At 43.8% G+C, this 23249-nt stretch overlaps 2 protein-coding genes across 4 annotated transcripts in view; one reads left to right on the top strand and one right to left on the bottom strand.

Moving 5' to 3' along the window:
• LOC115376661 (programmed cell death 1 ligand 1-like) overlaps positions 1-23249 on the top strand; it is a 104095-nt gene that overhangs the window by 42488 nt on the left and 38358 nt on the right. The window contains exons 4-5 of one of the 3 annotated variants that reach the window (XM_030076396.1): positions 1068-1425; positions 1833-2136. In XM_030076396.1, the coding sequence (XP_029932256.1) occupies positions 1068-1425; positions 1833-2029 (555 nt within the window). In that variant the 3' untranslated portion in view covers positions 2030-2136. Of the gene's footprint in view, positions 1-1059; positions 1426-1832; positions 2137-23249 lie in introns of those variants that run through there. The other 2 variants (XM_030076398.1, XM_030076397.1) reach the window with 2 other exon arrangements.
• Positions 21402-23249, bottom strand: part of LOC115376648 (uncharacterized) — a 44538-nt gene continuing 42690 nt past the window's right edge. The window contains exons 12-13 of the mRNA XM_030076368.1: positions 22884-22973; positions 21402-21810 (exon numbers count right to left, since the gene is read on the bottom strand). Of these exons, the coding sequence (XP_029932228.1) occupies positions 21767-21810; positions 22884-22973 (134 nt within the window). The 3' untranslated portion in view covers positions 21402-21766. The remainder of the gene's footprint in view (positions 21811-22883; positions 22974-23249) is intronic.

Below are 23249 nucleotides of genomic sequence, written 5' to 3' on the forward strand. Positions count from 1 at the left end.
TGTGTGTGTGTGGTGGTGTTACAGTCTGGTGTTGCATCCAAGCTGCAGTGTGTCCGCTCCATTCCTCCTCCTCCTCCTGTGAGGCCGTCCTGAACAGGCCGTGACACGCTGTGAAACGTGTCTTTAAAGGCTGCAGCAAAACGCATTCTGCACATTACAGTGGCCTCAGATTATTTTTTATACAATTTTCATGTTTAATATTTATCACATGTCGGAGAGACACCACAGAGAGACAAATGTGTTTTACCTCATTCTTGTTCATATGACACATTTGTCCGTAACAGTTGACAAAATAATTAAACAAATGATTTTTGTAATTTAAAAAAATTAAAGTCATTAAAACTTGTCTGTTTATGAATTCAGCACATTTATAATGTGGAAACAGCTGGAATATGTGAGATGAGTCACTGGGACGGTCGGATGGAACAGAGTTTGTACCCCGTTGAGTTTTTGGTGCCTTGATTTGCTGAGGGGGAACTCTCTGTCTTCTCTGTCTGGTCTGGTTTCATGAGGGATCATCAGCCAGTCGTCCTGCTGGTTCCAGTCCAGTCCTGTGTGCACGGGCCTGCTGTCACAGGTCCAAACCTGCACCTCATCACCTTCACTGAAACCGATGAGAACAATCACATCATGTTTGATGATCAAACAATCATATACAGTTTGTTTTTCTGAAAATGTAATGAAACCCAGATTCTGCTCCAGACTCCACTTTTGTATCAGGAAGACAGAAATGACAAATGTAGAAGCAGAAGACAATAAAGTTGAGATGACAGGATGATTATTCTCAGAGGGTTTATGCTCACAGCTCAGCACAGAGGGGAGCTCAGCTGCAGGTTTTACTGTACAGACTGTAGATATGATGGATGTTCTCTGCACTTACAAATGACTTGTGCTTATTTGTGCTTATTTGTGAATGGAGCTGATGTTAAACTGATGAGCCGACGGCTTCTGAATGTTTGGAGATCCATTTGAAGTTTGAAATGACAGAAACTGGAATATTTTTGAAGATCTGTGTTGTTAACTTTTCTGTTCTGGATTTGTTTTTCCATTGTCCTTTAGTACTGAAGCTGAACCTGAAAGCTCGACCTGGAGACGATGTCACCCTGATCTGTCAGGCTCCTGATGGTGTCGACATCGCAGCAGCAGAGTGGAGCAGAACTGAGCTGAAGAAACAAGAATATGTCTTCTTTAATCGAGACGGACACATTGACTCAGTCTACCAGCATCCGTCTTTTAAGAACCGGGTGGAGCTGAAAGACAAAGAGATGAAGAACGGCGACCTGTCTGTGATTCTGAAGAACGTGAAGAAGGAGGACAGTGGAACATACGAGTGTCGCTTTGCAGCTGCTGGTGCCAAACGTGGGAAGAGATCCTTCATTAAAGCTCCTCCCATCAGAACCATCAGGCTGGAGGTTGTAGATCCAGGTGAGTTTAACTGGGACAGGATGACATCTGACCTGAGGTCTGTTTTATTTCATGTTGGAGGTGGATTCTGAACAGACACAGGACAGAAATATGAGAGCTTGACTTTATACTTTGATCATGATTTCATACCACTAACAAACATGTTCCCCTCAGTTCAGTCAGTGAGAGTCAGGAGAGAAAACTGACATGTTTCCAGACAAACTCCCACATGAGTCTGATGAGGAGGACATGCAGCCTTTTCCTCTGACCGCATGAGCGTAGATGGCACTGGGGACGGGGGGGATGTGTCCCCTCCAGATTCAAGAAGATGGATAAATAAATCCTATCTGTGCCCCTGTCTGACCGTGATCTGTTTACTGATCAACCTGACTTTGTCTTTGTCTCTGTCTTTGATTTTGTTGTTTCAGACACTTCAGATGGAGACAAAATGAGTCAAAACTCTGTGAATGACCCTGAAGAACCTGTTGGGAGTGATCATGCTGCAGCAGCTGTAGTTCCTGTACTGGCAGGGCTTATTGTGGTTCTTTCTGCTGTGGCTGTTCTGTTGCACAGAAAACATAAAGCAAGTGCGGAACACAGAGAAGTGCACAGTGAGGATGCATGAACTCCTCAGCTGAAAGCAGGAGTGTGTTAGGAGTGTGTCAGGAGTGTGTTGTGGTTCTGGATCCAGATGCTGCCTCAGCTGAACTGTAGCTGTGTGTGAGTCGGGTGGAGGAGGTGTGCGTGGTGGACCAGTCAGCAGTGAAGGTGTGGGAGAACATAAACAGCACGAGATCAAAACCAGAAGCAGAGATCCCGTGAAAGAGTGTGAGGTGAGGGAGAGAGCAGCTGCAGTGTTGAGGCAGCTCCTGAACACAGAACCACAAACACAAACCTTCATCCTGACCACAGCAAGCAGCAGCTTGGCTTCAGCTTCCACATGCAAATGAGTGGACGTGCACATGGAACACACATGATCTGCAATTATTCATTTGTTCTTCTGATATATTTGAAAATGTCTCAGAAATAAATGGTATAATATATAGTTGAATCATGTGGTATATATTTATATATTGCATCAATATATTGCAATATATGTCAATATATGGAATAAGCAACAATTGCGCATTTCAGATATTGCCATATATACAATATTAATATATAATATATGTGTTCATATATTGACTTTTATATGTATAAAAGTCCTCCATAATGTATTTACATTTATGTGATGAACACTGGGTTAATATATTTATAAATACATGATCTATGACTTTCCAATTGTATGGGAACATGTATTGGAAATATACGTAAAATTACAGCTGCTGTGCAGCGATGGGTGGAGTGATCAGTCACACTCAGGCAGTTTGGAGCACATGATTAAGATGTTCACATTACAATGTGGATTCTGCACCAGTCGAGGTTTGAACCTGCAACCTCTGGAGCCCAAGACAGTCGTTTACCACCCTGAGCTAATTGGCAAGTAGCAGCTCAACAGCAGCTTGACAATTTGACTAAGCCAGTGGTTACACCGTGTTTTCCTGAAACTGAATAGATACCAAACAATATACAGCAATTTAGCAACAAGCTGCTCGCAGTTTATCGTGAATTACGTGCTTGTTAAAATGCTGTTTTGCTAATTCAAAGAGCAGCGCTAGGAAAACAATCCACAGTGACTGAAATGATGCTGGTGATTTAAAACCAGCATTTTTCCCAGGTGTGTGTGTGTGTGTGTGTGTGTGGATTGTGTGTTGGAGCTGCTGAGCAGAGCTCACTGTCCCACCACAAACCTTTCCTCATCTTCATCAGGAAGTGACACGGCAGAGAGCAGAGAGACGCTGTGACACAAACGAGTGGAGAGCAAAGCCACTCCAAAGACAATGTTCCTTCACTGTCCGAGTTTACAAAGACGTTTAAAACACCTCACACACACACACACACACACACACACACACACTGCTATAAAAGCGCCATGACAGGTAAATTGTTTATGTCAACAGGAAGCATTTTCATTCGATTAATGTTCAGATCATATGTGATGTGCAAATGCAGTTAACCAACACTGTGGCGAGGTGGCCTGGTTCAACACTCCATTCATACATTCTGAGGGAGCAGACTACAAACTGGCACTGAGCATGATGGGTGGCTTCTTGGTGAGTAAATCATTTATTCATTTAATTGTCCTAATATTAAGCCCCCTCATGCGCACTGAGCACGTGCGCCCCCAGATATGATCGTGTCTTCACAGCATCAGTACCAGTCTGTGGTTCAAGTTAGTGACTTGCTGTTTTTTGCTGGTTAAACTTCAGCTTCAGAGCTTTCTGACCGGCAGAGAGGCAAGGGCCCTAATTACGTGATGCTCTGATTGTATAATGTCAAGTTAAATGTTTGTAAATGGAGCTACCAAAGTGCAAGACAAGTTTCAGACTAGTCTGACAATAAAGTGAAAGTGAAATGATTCCTTTTTTCTCGTGTGTACTCTCGTCCACCAGACGCTGTTTCCTGATATCACACAGCAATACAACGTCTGTGTGTCCTTGTGTCTTTATGTCTGCCTCGTGTTGTTTCAGAGGTTGTTCCTCTGAGAACATGAACTTTCTACAGAACCACGACCTCAGAAACATTCTCCCCCTGTAGATGTGTTGGTGTGTGTTTCTGCAGTGGTCAGCATGCTTCTACGTGCAGATTATTCCAAATAATGTAGAAGCAGAAGTCAAGTTTCATGTACTTTGGGTGGTAGTGCGAAGGGGAGGGTGATGGCTTCCTTTGACTCACGGCTTCAAAATGAGGAAGAAACAAAAAGAAGACGAAGAGGAAATTGGACAAATAAAACCCTAATACATTGAGGTCCACTGTAATGATGTCATTGTATATATAATGCTCATATTACTGACCTTCTTCCTGTTCAACAACTTCCTCATGTTCATTAACCACAGCTTTTCCTTTTAAAATGCCTCTAAGGTAAAATATTTGTACCTGACAAGTTTCGGCTACCTTGCCTCTGCAGCCTTCATCAGCGGTGTCACGTGATGTTGATGTTGCAGGTACAAACATTTTACCTATTCATTCATTTACCAATATTCATCTGTAGACCAAATGAACCTTTTTAATAAACTTCCTCATGTTATCTGGACGAGAGGCGGAGACACGCTGCCCCCTGCTGTCTCTGATCGGTTTATTGATCTGTGATGGGAAGCCGGATTGTCAGGGACCCAGCAGTCAGGCAAGAGAGCCGCAGGCATTTTAATGAAAAACGGGGTTTTATTTACCCAAAACAGGAAAATGTCAAAAACAAGGAGACAATTAAAAAAAATGTCTGCCATAAAAGAGGTCAACAAAAGAAAAGGCAACTCAAGATAAGCAGTAACTTAAGGTAGACTGAACTGAACAAACTGACCTACTGAATGACACACTGAGGGGCTTTTATAGTGGGTGATCAGTCCACAGATACCCCTTTTCCACCAGGGCTGGTTCGGAGCCGGTGCCTGACTTAGCACCAGTTTTTTGGTTTTCCACGGCCCAAGCTGGGGCCAAACTGGTTCCAAACTGGTGCTAGGCAAGCACCGACTCCAAGCAGGGGCTAAACAGGAGCCAGAGAAAGAACCGATGACGCGGCCCACCGCCTCATTGGTGGGCGGGGTTACAAAACAAAACAGGAACTGCGAACGCTATAAACATAAACAATAATCCCCGAGAAGCCGTGGGTTATACTGATTTTACAGCGGCATGGAACGCGGCTCAGCAAATTACATTTAAGGATGAGAAGCACCCGTTTTATAACTAAACATCGCTGTCATTCGTTCCGATCACGAATCCGACAGGCAGCCGGCAATAATTGTGTTTTTCGCCTCTGTATTGAAATGTTGGCTTGTAAAGACACAAGCAGTATTTGCATCGCTAATAAATCCAGATCCTGCTCCACCCGGGGCCAGAAACTGTATCGGGAAAGCAGCATTATATGCTTGACTGAGACGCGGCTCACGAACATCATCCCCGACTCACTGATCAGTTTCACCGGCTTCAGGACAGGACGGGCGGACAGAGACGCTGCAGCCACTGTATAGTATGAGTATGCAGTTTAATGTGTGTTGAAGTGATGAAGCTGCCGTGACAATGTAATTTCCTGCAAAGGATTAATAAAGTATCATTCATTCATTCATTCATGATGGTTATTGTGATTCTGAGCGAGCGTCTCGCGCACCCACGTCATCACGTTTTCCGAAGACGTCATGACGTGGCTCTGAATTGCCTCCACTTGGCTCTTGGCTGGTGGAAAAGCAAACCGGTTCTTCGTTGGCACCAGTTAAGCACCGGCTCTAGCACCAGCTCCAAACTAGCACCAGGTTTTTTCTGGTGGAAAAGGGGCATAATAGACTCAAGGGGGTACACACAAGACAACGAAACCAAAATAGCTACAAAACAAAACTAAGGGTGTTTTCACACATACAGTGTTTAGGTCGACCTAACTGTCTAGGCCGACCTAATTGGTGCGGTGCGAGTAGTGTGAACACAATGAGCCGCACCCGAGGTCGACCTAAACAGCCTTACCGAGAGCGGCTGAAGGGGTGGTCTCGGAGCGGCGCACCAAGCCCTTTAGTGCGGTGCGGCGCACCAAACTAGTGGTGTGAACGAGCAGCGAACCCGGGTCGGCCCAAGCCTGGTGTACTCCACAAGTTTGGGCTGTAGGCTGGGCTGGGGTAGAGGACAACACTGTTACCGTATTTCACCAATTAATCACCTGGCCGCAAATAGCCGCCTGGTTCTTTTAAACGCCTGGAGTCTGCACCCAGTTTGCGTATTAAACACCCACCCGAATAACCACCGGGGCGATTATTTGCATTATATTGAGGTAAACCCAAAATAAGGCTATTCACCTTATTTTTTCAGAGGTAAACAGTTAGCTGCACAATAACTGTGCGGCACGTCTGTTTTCTGTCAAAATAAGAGCTAGCTAACGTTAGAAAAAAGGGTGTACTGTAATCTTAAATGACCAATCAACTCTTATTTTGACAGAAAACGGAAGTGTCGGAGGGAACGACTCGCAGCGCTAGCGGCTTGCACTGTTTGTATGTGCAGATATGTTTACCTCATGCCTTACAGTACTTTCTGCCTATGTTGCCGCCCAGGGAGAAATTACTGGCTTGCGCCCTTTCATGTTACTGCTACAACCCCCCCGCCCCCGCGGCACCAGTTGGCCGCAGCACCGGGGCACCATCAGTTGGCATGTGCGGGTCAATACGGTAGTCTAGAAAACTGCCGATTTTTTTTTCTCGTGCGTCTCCAAGTAGATTGCGCCATGAGCGGTTGCCCACACTGCCCATAGCAAAAAACGTCCCTGACGTTAGGCATATCAGACGGCGTTGTTGTTGAGTCTCCATCGTTCACGTGTGCTCTGTTTACATCTTGAGGCTTCATTTCAACCTTCTTTTCCGGGTGGGATGGTGCTACACATGTCATTTTCGTCTGGTTACCATGGATACATGACGCTCCATTCTGTAGGGCGGTGGACTTGTTGCGGCGATAAAAAGCATATGTGAAACCGATCCGCTCCTGTTGAAAATTGATACATTTTATATTGTGTCGACCCAAATATGTGTGAAAACACCTAACAGTTTGCTCCCAATCTACCTAGCTACAGAACGCAAAACAAATCATGAAACCAAAACATCTAACTCTTAATAAAATATACATAAACCAAATGAAATATTACAATCAAACCCGAAGGCGGCTGTGGCTTCAAGCTGTCATGTAGCTTCGTGCAGACTGGACTGAGGACACGATCCAAACTGCTCGTGTCTTCAGTGCCCATTTTCTACCAGGTAAGGTTATGCATCTACTCTGTGATTTCACTAGAAAGCCTGGTTTGCATAAACACCAATAAGTATCTTTTAATGTTATGACCGGGCTCGCAATTAACACTTGCTCTCAGCCAAATTTTGTAAATGACTAACAAGTTTATGACCTCTAAATGAATAAACATTTTAGCCTGTATCAAACCTAAGCGCAATCAGGTTTTAGGCGGAAATAAAAAATACTGGCTTCTGAAATTATGACCAAATTGGTGCAATGTGAAGATTATGAAAGAGTTAGCTTCAAATCCTCATTATGACTAAGCTACAGGAGCAATGCACCTAGGATTTTTAATATGGTGAGGAAAGTAATAAGTGAAATCTGAAATCACAGTAAAAGAGACACATACCTGGAGCCAAGCCAGCAGCCAATCAGCTCCTCATCACCTGGATCAGGCGTTGGCAGGGACGGGCTCCTCCGACTCCTCAGCACTCTTAATTTTGTCCCTTCCCCTGCACCGTGTGAAGCCATCCAGGAGGGAGGGAGCCAGGAGATTCATCTTTAGTGGTGGGCAGGTGAAGCCTCATGAAGCGCTGAGGCTTTCCTAACAACTGTGCCGAAAAAAGACTCAAAGCTTCAAGGCTTCAGCGACGGTGACATCTGGTGGACAACTGAAGCCATAGCAACCTCTCAAGAGCACGAGTGAAGCACTGACACTGTTTCAATCCCATGTCAGCAATAACAGCTCAGAAAAAACTGCGTGGTCATTCAAGTGTTTTGTTCATTCATACATATATACAGTATATATACGTATATTTTTAGCTTACTGTCAGGATTTTTAGTGCTGACAGGGTCACTGGTTTGCTGGACATGATTGTCAAGTGTCTCAGTAAGACAACTCTTGTGCACCTACAAGTAATTGTAATTTTGAGACCCATTTAAAAATGAAAAATACAATTCAATAATGGAAACATAAAATGTAGGCCATAAACTGCATTATACCTTATTCGGTGGTATGAGATCAAAATGATCCCAAACTTTTGAACGTCGCTTAATGATGCATCTTATATAGCTGGTATAGCGGCAAAAAACTCAAATCTGTCAAACCTGTCAAGCCGTCATTGGCTCAGAATGCACTGAAACACTATGAGCCAATGAAAAGCTTCAAAACATTTTAAAACAACGAAGCGCGAAGTGATGCAGCGATGACGTTCAAAGCTTCAAACGTCATCGGTCACGTGCCGCTGGTGTTTTGATACGAGCTCCGACACAGCTGATCGAAACACTCCGCTTCAGGAAGAGTGACACAAGCTCCAATGAGATCTGAAAACGATCAGATGAGCACAAAGCAAAGCTACAGACGCTGAGGGGGAATGCTGTGTCAGTGATAATGATAAGCTTTATCTCTGTAGGTGGTTTCCTGAGGGTCAGCAGGCCTAGTAGGCGGCTCACTGGAATTTAAATCTGAATCTGAATCAATTGATATATTTATCTCCCCATAAAGTCAGAACAAGGCTTAAACATGTCTTATTTTTCCACATTAACCTACTCACTGACAGAGTACATCCTGGCCTGTTTCAATTCCTTCACAATGTGCCCTATGATTTCTGTTAGGACACGACTTATCATTTCATTTTGGGAAGAATGAGAGAGATGGGTGATATGTGACACACTGGATTTCTAACTGGAATCCAGTGTGAAGAAATATCAAGAAGGAAAACTCTCAACTAGCGCAGTTACAAAGTGCATTACAAGAGATCTGTCGTCAAACGCAACATGCATCAATATATCATTTCATTTGTCAATATAATACAATGCAATACAATAATCTCTGATTTGACATTCATTCCGGTTCATTTCAAATCAATATAAGCACCCAACACCAGACTTTTAAGTCAAAATACACACTCAATAAGTAGCACTAGCCGCTAAGATAACGGTCCCTTTGAAATATATGGAGACGGCTACAAACATAACAAACACTCACCAGTTCGCGTTTCAGGTCAGTTTTACATGACGACATCAGGCACACTCATGACGGAGCACAGCGGTAAGCGGCTCCTTAAAGTTAGGGCTCGTCACGGTGAGTATAAAGCGATAAATCAACAAAGAAACTGTTAATAACTCCAAACCCACTGGCAGCCACCAAGCTACTTCCTGAAACCCCTGTACGCGGCACTGATTGGTAGCACGCATGTCAGCATGACGTAATTACTGAGAAGCAACAGTTACAATACAAATTCACAAAAGACAAATAAGAAATGTGAACGCACGCCTCTGCATTTTAAGGAGTTATTTTCTGTAACCCCAAAATAATATGAAGACAAAGCACCTTAAAATCCTATGTGCCTTATTTTATTTTATTTACACCTATTGTAACTGTTATTTTCTTTGGACATTTGAGAAACTCTTGTATTCTGATTGCCTGTACTTCTCTTGATGTCAAAAAGATTTACAAAAAAAAAAAAAAAAAAATTCACAAAAAGAGGCCAGAAATCAAAATTACAGAAACCCTAAATGTCACTGTGTGGTTAATCTAGCCAGAGACGTGCAGAATAATAAGAATCACTTTATTGTCATTGTCAACAACAAAATTAGGTATTAATGTATAAATGTCCTCTTGTCTGGGTCGGGATTCAAACCCCCGGTCTCCTGCATGAGACAACCGTGTAACCTAGGTTAATCAATCAATCAATCAATCAATCAATCAATCAATCAATCAATCAATCAATCAATCAATCAATCAATAACCCTGAGTAAAATAAACAGTCTAACATAAATATCTTGAGCAATGTAGGATAACTGAATGACTGTGGTGAGTGCATTGATCTAAAATGCTTTTGTTGTGTTGTTTATTTTGGTATTTCACTAATTGGGTATTTTGTTGTGCGCGCTGCTCCTTTAACACGTGCAGCAGCAGCAGCCAATCAGGAGGCTGCAGCGCCCTCTGCCGGAGAGAGAGAGGAGCGACGCCAGACTGAGGAGACGAGAGAGGAGGCGCAAACCAGTGAGGAGAGCCGGAAAACAGGAGTAAAGAGGCAACTTCTGGGAAATCTACCTCTTTATTTTTCCCTTTTTTAGGATTTTGAAGTGTTCATGCTGTTTTTGTGTGGCTGCATCCTGGTTCTTGTGCTCTGGAAGTGAACGGGGATTTGGTGAGTTGAGACTTTACTTCTCTGCGTGTCGGTTTGCGGGGGAATTCCTTGTTTTTCAAGACGACATGTACAAGCGAACTTTCCAGAAGCTCAGCTGCACCAGTTCGAGAGAGTTTAATGTCGTGTGTTCTGTCGCTTTCTCTGTGGATTTCAAGCTAGCGTCGTCAGTAGAGTGCAGCTAGCGTACGTGTCGCCGCCATTACGGGGCACGGCTCAGGCACGTCGCCGCCGTTAAAAGCCCGCGGTCCGGTGTTACAGGTCAACTGGTTTCACACGTCAACTGGTTCTGTTGTTAACTGGTTTTCTTTTTAACTGGTGTTACAAACTCTGTTTACATTTATTACACTTTCACACCACTAGATGGCGCCTACAGTCTTCCCTCCAGTGGACAGTTACCATGGAGACCAAGCTCGAGACCCACAGAAAAAAAATCCGTTATCTTGAGCAAGACGTTCATCTTGTGTGTCCCGTTTCCCGCCCACAGGTTTGATCTTAAACCTTTTAATTTTCAGTGATTTGTATCACAAACATTTTTAATATGAATCTGAATATGTATCAGTGCCGACCCTGCCTATGTTGGCGCCCTACGCGAAATTACTCCCATGCTCCCTTATGACCCTCCATGCCTAATATACCCCCCCCGTCCCCCCACCCCCACCCCCCTATTTCCATTAATGGTGCAATTGTTTAAATAGTGTTCAGTTGTGTTTGGACTCCTCTTTGCAGGGACGGTGGCGTGCGTTTCGAGCCAGGTGCGTTTTTGCGCAGACATATGCCTAACGTCGGATCTAACAATAATAATAAAAGTATACTGTTAATTTACCATACCACCAGTGTCCGCTTTGGGTGGAGGTAAAAGGCAGGTGGATCAGGAGGCAGCAGGGAGAGGTAGGCTATTTCTCCAGGGAGGCCACCGGACACAGTGGGTTACCCGGCTGCTCATATATGAATCCCCTCAGGCTTTCTATGTTTTTTTCGGCATCATCTCTGTGATTTTTTGTGCTTTCAGGGGGACATATTTTAGGTAATTTCGTCGTGGAGAATGCTGAAGGAGTCGGTCTTTAATTTGCGGTTGCCCTCGTTCGCCCTGCGTCCCATATGAAGCTGCACGTCAAACCAGACTTTACAGTCAAGCCCCCAAGGTGTGTCTGAACTTGGTGCCTGAAAGTGCTTCATCTTCTGGCAGTCTGCCTCGGTTATGGCTTGGTGGTGGGAAGATTTGTCACGTCCTTCTCGGCGGAGTTTCTTTACCACACCGGCGAAAACATCGTTGCTGGTGGTGAATTCAGCGTCTTTTAACAGACACCAAGCAGCTCCTCCAACCACTCATCCAGGCTCAGGCCACCCAGCAAATCAAAATTCACCACAAAGTCTGACATTTTGTTGAAAGTTGTTGAAAGTCTTGAAACAAACGCAACCAAACGAGGAAGTGGAGCGCAGAGTAGTTGGTTGCTAGGCAACGCTATGTCCGTTTACACTGGCGCAGGGATATTTTGTGCTGCGGTCTGCCAGTGGGTTACACACCCTGCGTTCCAATACCCATACTACCATACTATTTAGTAGGGAAAAAAAGAATTAGTATGTCCCAATACATACTAAACTACATACTTTGTAAGGGCAGCTGCAGTACATACTAAAAGTAAAAAGTGTAAGTATGCGATTTGGAACGCAGGGACTGATTTTACAACGGCATGGAACGCGGCTCAGCCAATCACATTTAAGGACGGGAATCACCGTTTACAATAAAACGCACACACAGCCGGCGCCCCTCTGGCCGCTAGCGGCGCCCCTCCAGCAGATGGCGCCCTTAGCATTCGCCTATACTGCCTATGCCACGGCCGGCCCTGCTTCAGTGTATGTGTCTTCATTATTTATTCCTCTGTGTGTGTCACTTGTGCATCACTTCGTGGTGTTACCGCTGGTCTGTTCAGGTCCCATTTCAAGGGGCTTTGAGTCAGAATCAGCTGATGTTCTGTGCACTTTACCGGCAGTCCGTGTGCGCGTGCACGTAGCCGCAGCCACGCGCATGCGCACGGCAGAGCGCTGAGCTGTGCTGGCCTTACTGACTCCTTGCAGTCAGATCCGGTTAAAAACATGTTGTGACCCAGTGAGTTACCTATGAGGATGTTGGTAATGAAACTAAGATTTTAAGTACTCGATAAGATCCAGTTTTATTTAATGTTTGTTTATTTTTATTGGATAGCCTACAGAAACATCAGAACACAGTTCTACAGTGTACGGAATATGATATGACATGATATGAGATATATGATATGATACCTTGTGTTTATTGAAACAGTTTATCTATTATACCAGTACACTGAAATAATTAATAATATATATTCATAATTTTTTATTGTACATTTATGTAACAGTGGTATCTTTAATGATTTTATGTGTGTCATTTACTACTTAAGATACATCGTATATATGTCTGTAGATTGTATGATGCAGAGACTTTGATTGATTTTTTAACTGATTAATCAATTAGGCTATTAATATAGCCAAATTGAAAATATCTGGGATTTGGTAACGCTGTGTAATGACTCTATGTTCATGATTTGCATTAATGAAAGCACAAAGACATTAAAAAAAAAAAAAAAAATTGTGACAGAAATAAATTCCGTTATCTTCAGCAAGACGTTAATCTTGTGTCTCCGGTTTTCTGCCCAAAGACTATTCTTTCTATTAAATATGTCACCCGTGGAGTCAGCTCACACTTCACATGTGTAACATTAGCAGGAAAACCAGCTGACCTGTAACACCAGTTAACAGGGGAATCAGTTGACCTGTAACACCATATTAAAAAGAATGTCTGACTTGTGTTATGTGTGTGTGTGTGTGTGTGTGTGTGTGTGTGTGGGCCAGCTGTTGGAGGATTGAGGGCTTCTTGGCATCTGCACATGGAAACTTTGGATCCAAGATGGCGAGCCAAACCAAGGGAAAGTGTGCGGGAGTCTTCCTCAGCAGGAGCGAGCTGCACCTCCAGGATGAAGAGGCTGGTGGCGCCGCTGAGCCGTGGTAGGACTGAAGCTTCATGTTGTGCTGCAGCAGATTCACTGGGACACAAAAAGGACTGATCATAAACTGAACTGTGCCAGCTGAGCTCACCGGGCACACACACTCCTCTGTACGGGGGACATTTGTGAAGTTTATTTGTTTGGATACAGAATTTGGAAACACAGAGGGAATGTGTTACTGTCAGATTCTAGACTAATGGATTAAGAAAACTGAAAGGTCAAAACTAAAGTCATAAAAAAGGCCTAGTTAACATAGAAATAAAAATGATAATAATAATAATGATACTAATAAAAACCCTAGAACTCAGTCGACTCTAAAGAGAATGAAAACTAAAATAGGACAAATTAATGAGAAATTCTTATTTTTTTCTAAGTTGAGTTTATTGAGAGTGGTCAGAGGGATTTAAAACGAAACAACTTCTGTCCATATATATCTTTTTTTTTTCTTTTCTTCTTGGTTCCAGTTGTTCCAGTTTTTCGTGTCTACTACAAACTGTGTTCAGGCAGTAAGCCGGCAGCTCAGACTGATTCCTTGGTCTTTGCTCTGTTATTTGAAGTTGTAGTTTCAAACGGCTCCTCTGAGCCCAGTCTCTGGTCCCAGTCACCTGGAAACATCTCCAGTGCTGCAGCAGCAGGAAGGTTGTGGGTTTGAATCTCGGCCCCAGATCCTCTCTGGGTGGAGTTTGCAGATTCTCTGCTGGTGTGTGTTGGTTTTCTCCCACAGCCCAAACACATGCAGCTCAGGGGAAGTGGAGACTTCCAAAGTCAGTGTGTGTGTGTGTGTGTGTGTGTGTGTGTGTGTGCGCTGTACTTTAAAGGATCAGTGTATTACTGCAGTACTGGTACTGCAGCAGCCTGGTATTGATGTAGTGGAAACACAGCAGAGTTTGTGTGTAACTTGTGTCATCCTGCTGCTGCTGAGTGGCTCTCTGCTGACCCCTGCTGGTTTAAAATGACAAGTACTCATGGAGTTTCAATGCATTTTTATTTTTATTTTATTTTATTTTTTTTAAATTTGAAAAGTCTAGGTTTTACAGTTGTACCCACATGTCTGGTTGTGGAGTAAACATGTATTTTTCAGCTACAAAAAAAAAAAAAAAGAAAGAAAGAAACTGTCACTATAATTTGAAAGCAGCGTTATCTTCCGGTGGCAAAGAGAAGCACTTCCTCATTTCGTGGAAGTTTCTGGAACACAAACAGACGGCTTGCCACAACACGTCGCCTCATGGCTCGTTTCATATTTCTGGCTCTACTCACCTGCTCCTGGATCTTTCACCTGGCCTCTTCCAGTACAGGTGAGCTGTTAAGGCTGGTTTATGGCTCCAAGTCATAGTTTCATCATAATTGTCTGCAGCGGCTTCTTGTTGTTCCACCACGCGCACCGACAAAACACTACGGCTTCACCGACTGACTCACATGTACTTAGGCTGCTTTTATTCCATCTGATCTTTATTCCGTCTGATTTACTGACATCTGGCAGGCTGTGCAATTTAAGGAAGAGGCGTCAAACACACACAGACAGACTTAGGAAGCTGCTTATCTCTCTTTCACTGGCGTCGTGTTGCCTTCAGTATCAAAGGTAGTCGATCAAGAACATACAGAGCCTCAGCGGACGCAGACCGTGGGAATCAGCCTTCCATTGGTGGTGGTGGTTGTTGTTTCAGGCTTTGAGAAGCAACAACAACAACCACCTCTGCTAGTTTGTGTGTATAAATGTACTGTTCTGTTCCACATCACATGAGCCTCTGTGATGTGGGTTTAATGCTCTGCAGGAGCTACATACCTGCTGTTACACTGCTCCTTAATGTGACGGATTCATGTGTGGGAGAACATGCACGTACCTAGGTGCATGGATGTTATTTATTATTATTTTTAAATTAGGTTCTTCTTGAAAACATTTTGTAGTACAAATTTGTAAATACTTACATCTTGTATGGCATTTTTGTGAGTTTGAATTGGTGAAAAGAACTGAACTGATGAACAGTGTTGCTGACTTTTATTCTCTGGATTTTTTCCCATGGTCCTTTAGTCCTGAAAAAGACGGTGCACACTGGAGACAGCGTCACTCTGGAGTGTCAGGCTGGCTCTGCTGCTGAGATCACAGCAGCCGAGTGGAGAAAAACTGACCAGAAGAAGCAAGAAGAACCTGTCTTCCTCTCTGTAGACGGTCACTTTAAATCAGACGTCCAGCATCCATCTTTTAAGAACCAGGTGGAGCCACGAGACGGAGAAATGAAGAGCGACGACCTGTCTGTGATTCTGAAGAACGTGAAGAAGGAGGACAGTGGAACATACGAGTGTCGCTTTAAAGCTGCTGGTGAGGACCGCAGGAAGAGAGCCATTATTGGGAAAGAACCCATCTGCACCATCAGGCTGGAGGTTGTAGATCCAGGTGAGCTCAGTCAGTACAGGACCACATCTGAACTGAGTCTGACTCAGGTTTATTCCATGTTGGCTGGTTATGAAGAGACAGAGGATGGAAATGTCATCCAGAGTTTATGCTCCATCAGCAGCTTCATCAAACTGAGCTGCATCAACTACAGCAGATGTTCCATAGGTTTGTAGCAGAAATGACTGGATTATTGAAGTGATTTAGTCTAAAGGTCCTTACACACCAACGGCATTATTTTCATGCGAATATTTCGTATTTTTTCAAACTCACTTATGAGTTTGAACGCAAAATATGAGTTTGAACGCGAAATATGCAAAATATGAAAATTTGAAATGTGAGATTTATTTTTCGCAACAAGCTCGATTTTTTTTTTTTTTTTTTTTTTTTCTAGGCGAACAAACTGCAGCAGCCAATCAGCAGCCTCCATTCCCAACAACAACATGAGGTCAGAGCCTGCAGGAGAGGCAGCGTCTCTCCTCAGTAGCTGCCCACTAAAATATTCTGACAGCCTACCTCACACAGACAGCCAGGCTCTGCTCTGGGTCAATGGGATCCTGATAGTTGGTTCTCTGTCTCTCTGGATGCGGTGCCAGCAAACCCAGGAGAGTCTCCAACTGTCCCACAGACATCCCAAAATACGTTGGGAAACGGTCATGATACAGTTTTAATTCCTGTATCAGCAGGTGGGATTCCCCTTCTCTACCCCTGCTCTGTAAAGGCGGGTGTACCCAAAATCTCCTCTTTGGACGGGCAAACAATTCAATAAGTGACAAGGTCCTCATCGGAGGACGAAGCTGACTCCATGTTTTTTCTGCGGGATTCATATTTTGCAATACGCACATTCGCATCGCTGATTGGTGTGAATAGTTAAAGGCCAAATTTTCGCCAGGGACTTTTTTCGCACTTTCGTTCCGCTATTTCGCTACGCATGCCGGTGTGTAACAACCTTAAACCTGCAGTGGATAATGAGTGATGTGAGTCAGTGGAGAAAAGTCCGATGTTTTAGGGGCCGTTTACACGACAACGATTTTCACAAAAACCGTAAACTTTTGTTGTGGTTTGGCCTTTTGTTTACACGACTACAGCGTTTTCAGTTGTATTTGCGGATCTGTGTGAACGAGGATTGTTCTCACAGCGTTATCGTATAAACATGGAACTTTTTAAAAACGCGAAGGAATGAGTTTTCCGTTTTCATCAGAACTGTTGTCGTGTAAACGGGGCCTTAAACTCCCAAGAGTCTGACGACGAGTAAATTTTGCTGAGGATTTTCTCCCAGCCAGTTATTATTGACCTGATGAACCTGTTTTGTGCTTTTCAGGTGAGATGGCTAAACAGGACGAGGCTGAAGCTCCACCTGATGGACCTGCCGGCCGTGGACACGCTGCTGTGTTCGCCCACTGGTGGTTGTTTCTGCTGTTACTGGTTTTACTGTGATCCTCAGAAATCACAGAGCTCATAAACAACACAGACCTGACTGTGTTGTGATGAAACTATAATCTCCACAGGTGGAAGCAGGAGAGTCAGGACAGTTTATGGTTCTGTGTATCAAAAAGCTGCTGGAGGTGTGTGGTGAAATCTGCAAGAACACAATGTGGTGTCACCAAACTGTTTTATTTAGTTACTGAAACCATACATTTTGTGTTTGGATGATGATCAGAAATGAAGACATAAAAACAAGGAAACAGTTCAGTGTTTGCAAGATGATGGTCAACAAAAAGCTAATCTGAAGCAGAGGGTTCCCGGTTTGATCCCCTGCCACTCCAGAGAGTGTCGTAGTGTCCTTGAGCAAGACACTGAAGCCCTAACCGCTCCTGATGGGCAGCTAGCCACAGCAGGCAGACTCACTGAAGCACTTTGAGTGGCTGATTACAGGCTCTGAGAGAGGCAGCCCCTGAAGCCTGTGTGTCAATGGACTGTATGGATTGTACTGTATGTGTTGTACTGTATTGTATTGTATTTATTAATGTGATGTCCCAACAGCTGAAGGCCCTGTTACTGGGATGGAAAATGGGATTGTTCCTCTGTAGCTGAAGTTTTGTTTGTAAAGCACTTTTTAATGCTGTTTTACAGCTTTTCTACAAAATAAAGACTTTATGTATCTGTTATTATTGTTGTTGTATTTATTATCAGTAGTATTGTGTGTGCTGTAATGCACATGGTGAAAAGACTGCAGGGTTTGTTTCTCTGCTGGAGTCAATCTAAACTTTGTTTATCAGAATGTAAATCATGAAGGAAAATGCATCAGCACTGGGAAGTGACATGGACAACCAGCTGTTCTCTAAAATTATCGGTCAAATAAAAGTTCAACCTGTAGGCTGTGAACTGTTTGGACAACATATTTAAACATTATTTTATTGCACCACATTGTCATCCACAATAATATACAGGTGACATTTATTGTAGCAGTTCAATAAGTGAACATGAGAAGATTAAAATGAGCACAGGTGGCCTTCTACCTGAACACATATTGGACTGAGAGGATGAGGTCCACAGTGTTGTAGCAGCGTGTCAGCAACTGTCTCCAGGTTAAATGGCTGCTATACTCTCTGCAGACCAGCAGGTGTCACTGTGCTCTCTGTTTTCAAAGCCCTGAAGCCTCATCAGGCTTCGTCTGCCCACCCCTGCAGTTCAGTCCGTGTTGAGAATAAGCAGCGCTCTGTCCTGAAGTTACGGACTGAGCCTTTAGCTCTGTGATGTGACTGGCTGTAAAATCTGTCTCTGGTTGGTTTTGGTGGGAAAAGTCAACTCAGCGTAAGCAAATGCAAGAAAACACAGCAGCAGACAACATGACAACAGAAGCAGCAGGAGGCCTGGACCCAGGTGGCAGAACAAAGGCAGTCCTGTTATTTTCAAAGAACTGTTGACAGAGCTGAAGACCTCCAATATGGCCACCAGAATGATGGTGTGTGTGTGTGTGTGTGTGGTCAGTCGTGCTTCAGCTTCCTCTCCCTCTTCCTCTATGAGCTCTCACCACGTCAGAGTGTTCAGTTAAAGTCAGGCCTGTTAGAAAGTGTCTGGTTTGTCCGCTTTGAGCAGGAAACACAGAAAACCAAGGAAGTGCGAGCGCCCGTTCATGGGCTCTTAAAGGGAAAGTTCACCCTCAGCACATCAGGTGTGAGCGTGCGCTGCCTCTCAAGCCTTCATGGTGAACTTCCATTCCACAAACAGCAGCCGCCTCCCATCCAGAGGAAACAGCTGGGCCTGAAAGCTAACGGCTACGGAAGGTGCAGGAGTAAGCAGGGCCAGCAGGGGGAGCAGGACCAGGTACTGCAGGGCTCGGGGACAGAGCCTAAAGATGGAAGTCACATCCACACAGACCCAAAGCGCTCACACACACAGAGGAGAGCGGCTTAGAAACTCAGAAAACATGGCGGTCACAGCTGAAGGACGACAGGAGAGAGAAGAAGAGAGAGACTGTGGGGGAACATCTGAACCAGCAGGAACTAAACTCAACAAAGACAGGAGAGACTGAGCCGCCCTCAGAGCCCAAATCTGGATTATATGACTGACAGATCAAAGAGAACAAATAGTCTTCAGTTTGTCTTTCAGAGTAACAGAAGAGTTTGCCTCCCTAATTTCTGTAAATTCTTTAAGTACACAAGAGGAGCCATGTGGGAGAGAAACCAAACCACTGTCGTCAGTGTAATTTTGCATTTAATTCCTCATTCCTCAAGCTCTCACTTCCTGGTGGGTAAAATTAGATGTAAAAAAAAAAAAACCTTTCCACTGGTTTACTGCAATAACCACAGCAGAAGGCAAAGCATGTGGGGCCTGCATGTAGCAGACATGACGTCGTGTTTTCAGACGCCAGCTGCGGCTCACTGAGGTCTTATTAGATCAGGTTGTTACCGTTCTCAGAAAACCCTGCACTGTTAAATCCTGTTAAATCTAGAATTTATTTTGGTTTACCGACTTGATTGTGTGACTTTGTAGGACGTTCATGTGCTCTTCCTGCCTTTAAACTGAAATATACAGTGAGCACCACCTGAGTGGGACTCAAGTTAAAGAACATCTGAGCAGACACTCAGAGAAACCGTACCACTGTCAGTACCTCACCACTCTGCTGTCAGTGTGGGAGTGTGTGTGTTACTGGGTGGAAACTGGCCACTCAGTCCTCAAAAAAATCACATTTAGAAATGCCTCAGGAGTTCAGGAAGACTCTTTTACTCCATCATAACCCAAAATATAAGAGCGCTTCACTCCAAAGTTTATGTTTTTATGAACATTTGATATCAAAACCACCACCGCCACTAAATGATTTTATTTTTCAGAAAGGAAATATTTCCATGATGCGAAAAACACGAGCCACCTCTAGAGGTGACTGTGAAGTGCCCTTCAGGTGGACCGCAATAGGTCAAAATGTAATGTCCTATGAAGGCTGTGGAACAGCCTACCATCCTCAGTCATTGAATCTCCCAGCTTTGCAATATTTAAGAGACTTCTTAAGGTGTGGATAAGGAACAACCAGATCTGTGACCATGTGTAAATTCTATATATACCTGAGGTTTTTTTTTTTTTCTTTTTTTTCTTTTCCCAACACTCTTAATTTGCAATATGCAAATTTGGGCAATGTGTAATCCTTTCTTGTTTATATATACTCCGACGCTATGCAGCAGCACGTATAATATGCACTAGCACTCTCTAAGGGCATTGTGCAATATAGATGGACAAGAGCAATGTGCAATTCTCATTTGCAATGGCACTTTGTAAATATGCACTAGCACTTTTCTGCACTGGCACTTTGTAGTAACCAACTTCGCTTCTTTGCACACTGGCTCTGACGGTATGTGTATGTCTTGTGTGATTCTGTGTACCCGTTTTTTTGTTTTTTTGTTTTTTTGTTGTTGTTGTTTTTTTTGTTTGTTTTGTTTTATTTGTCTATTGTCTTTACTTTCTATCCACTGTGAACATCTACCTGCCAAGGGACTACGGATGGAAATTAGCCTACGGCTATAATCCGACATATTTACATTTATTTGTTCATTAATATGTACTGTCCCTTTTTAAATAAATAAATAAATATGAGATTCAAGACGTTTAAAATGTTGACATGAACCTGAGGGGCTTTATCCTTCCTCGTCCTTAACACTGGGATCAAATCTGATCAAACAGAACACCTGCTCTGACAAGGTGAGTGTCTGTCAGCCAAATCAAAACAGCTCATACAGTCACATGACTTTGACACCCGGAGACAAAGGAGCAGCTTCACACTTATATTGAAATATGGACGAGCAAAGTGAAATGTTTCTACAATATGGGACCTTTTAAAGCATTTGAAATGAGTCAAGATTAGACTGTAATTTAAGTTCCATTAAATCAAAAGTACAACACATGCAAGTTAAAATATGAGAGCTTGACTACATTTTAAGTCCAGCTGATGGTTTTTGGGTCATTAGTCTCTTTATACACTGAGAACAAAGAGCTCCAGTTTGAAGGCTGTTAATAGGATGCGGTTGTGGTTGTGTGAAAACGTTCTCTTGCGCCTGATATAAAAAGCCTCTGACTCATTCACACCTACAGAGAAGGCTCGGGGTGGAATAGGGTGGGGGGGCTGGTGCAGGTTGGTTAGCCACAGCTGAGCTGAAACAGGCAGAATTTTCCATCACAGCTCTGATGAAACCACAGAAACAAACAAACAAGAAGACAAATAAGATTCAACTTTGACCATGTGGGAGGTTGGGTCACTACAGCAACATTTAAATTAAATTAAACATAAAACTGACAATTATCCCCAGATCCTGTTCAACAGAATGTATGTAACCACATATCAAAAAAGCTCATCATGAGGTTGTGCAAATTAACAGCAGAAACTCCTGAGGTCAAAACAAAAGCATGTGAACAATCGGAGGATTCAGCTCCATATTTTAATGGGTTTGCTCCACTACAGATATCTTTACATGCAACATGCAGAATAAATAAACAGATGTACTGCAGGTCACTTTGAGGATCTGAGGGTCCAGCTGCAGCCCGTGGACCACCAGTTGGACATCAGTGGTTGAACTGGTCTACTTCAACGAAGCGTACAAAACCTGTGGTTCTGATGGAGAGCCTGAACACACACAGACACACACACACACACACACACACACACACACACACACACACATTTTAAACATGCTTCTGCTGGCTGCTTCATTTCTGATCATTTCATCGCTGAATATTTGTGTGTTTTATATTCTGTCGAGGCACTGTTGAAGTAGAGCTTGTTCTCAGTCGATTCTCCCTGATTAAATACAGTTTGTATTAATAACGATGATAATAATAATAATATTCATAATAACATGATCAGTAAAACTACTCTATGCTGGCTGTTGGGCTGTTTCACCTGATTGGACTGTTATCTCGCCTGACTGGACGTTTTCAGTCCAAACCCCCCACAGGTTTGGGTTAGCAGGTCCCTGCTGCACCTTCTAGTGGCTCAGAGGCTGTTAGCATCTGTTCCTGTTATCAGTCTGTCTCTCTGACTGGCTGGAGGGGGGGGCACATGGACCTTCACTTCAGAGATCCAGGATCCACCCTTTCTTGATCTTAAGCAAGTAGCTAATGAAAGCTAAGCTAACAAAAATGATAACAGCCTTCTGATTACAGTTAAATTATTTTATCCCATTCAGGTTCTCGGAGGGGGGCTAACGCCGGAGTAACCGGCTCGGCGTGCTGCAGGGACCTCTGGGTGCACGACTCAGGGACTCGAGTGACTCGACACCCCGACTCTCTTTAGTTCAACACTCATCCAAAGTCAGAAGAAAGAGTCAAACCTCCCCTCCCTAATGATCAGTGATGTCACCCAGCCCTGCGGCGGCGCGACCCTGGGCACCTAAAGTTCATATTTCAACTCTGACGAACGCTCTTGTATCCAGTCGGATACCAGATCCCAGCAGCCAAACCGTCCAGAGTGGCTGCAGTCTCTGAGTTTCCTGAGTTACAAACCATTAATTTAACAGCATCGTGACCTTGGAGACGTCGTCAGTCAGACGGGGCCAAAATGTATTTAGCTTTATTTCTAACAGCAGAGCTAACCGACCTTCAGCACAGCACCCACTGCTCACCATGTGGAGGCGCTTTGTGACCTGAAAGACGGGACGCAGACAAACTGAATCTTCTTCAAGGGAAGAGGAACTTTACCTTTCTTCCTGTGGGGTTTGATGACGACTTGTCCATAAGTGATGTCTCCAGGTCCTCTCACCTCTGAGTAAACTGAACCAGGAACACAGTCTGCAAAATATAACAGTCATGAAATATGATTGTTGCTGCTCCGACCAGCTGACGACAAAATGTTCTCATCATGATGGCAGATATGAGTCTTTACTGACAAATGAACAGTTTGTTGTTACTTATGCAGAAGAAATGTGATTCAGACTGATTTCAGTCTGCCTGCTCTAACAGCTTTAGACTGAACAAACTGAGCTGTCGTGAGCTCATTTCACTGGAAACAGGAAGCTGAAGTGCGACTGACCACAGAGGCGTTACATCTCATCAGACCAGCCAGCA

Source organism: Myripristis murdjan, chromosome 18 (genome assembly GCF_902150065.1).
Source record: "Myripristis murdjan chromosome 18, fMyrMur1.1, whole genome shotgun sequence".
Lineage (NCBI taxonomy): Eukaryota > Metazoa > Chordata > Actinopteri > Holocentriformes > Holocentridae > Myripristis > Myripristis murdjan.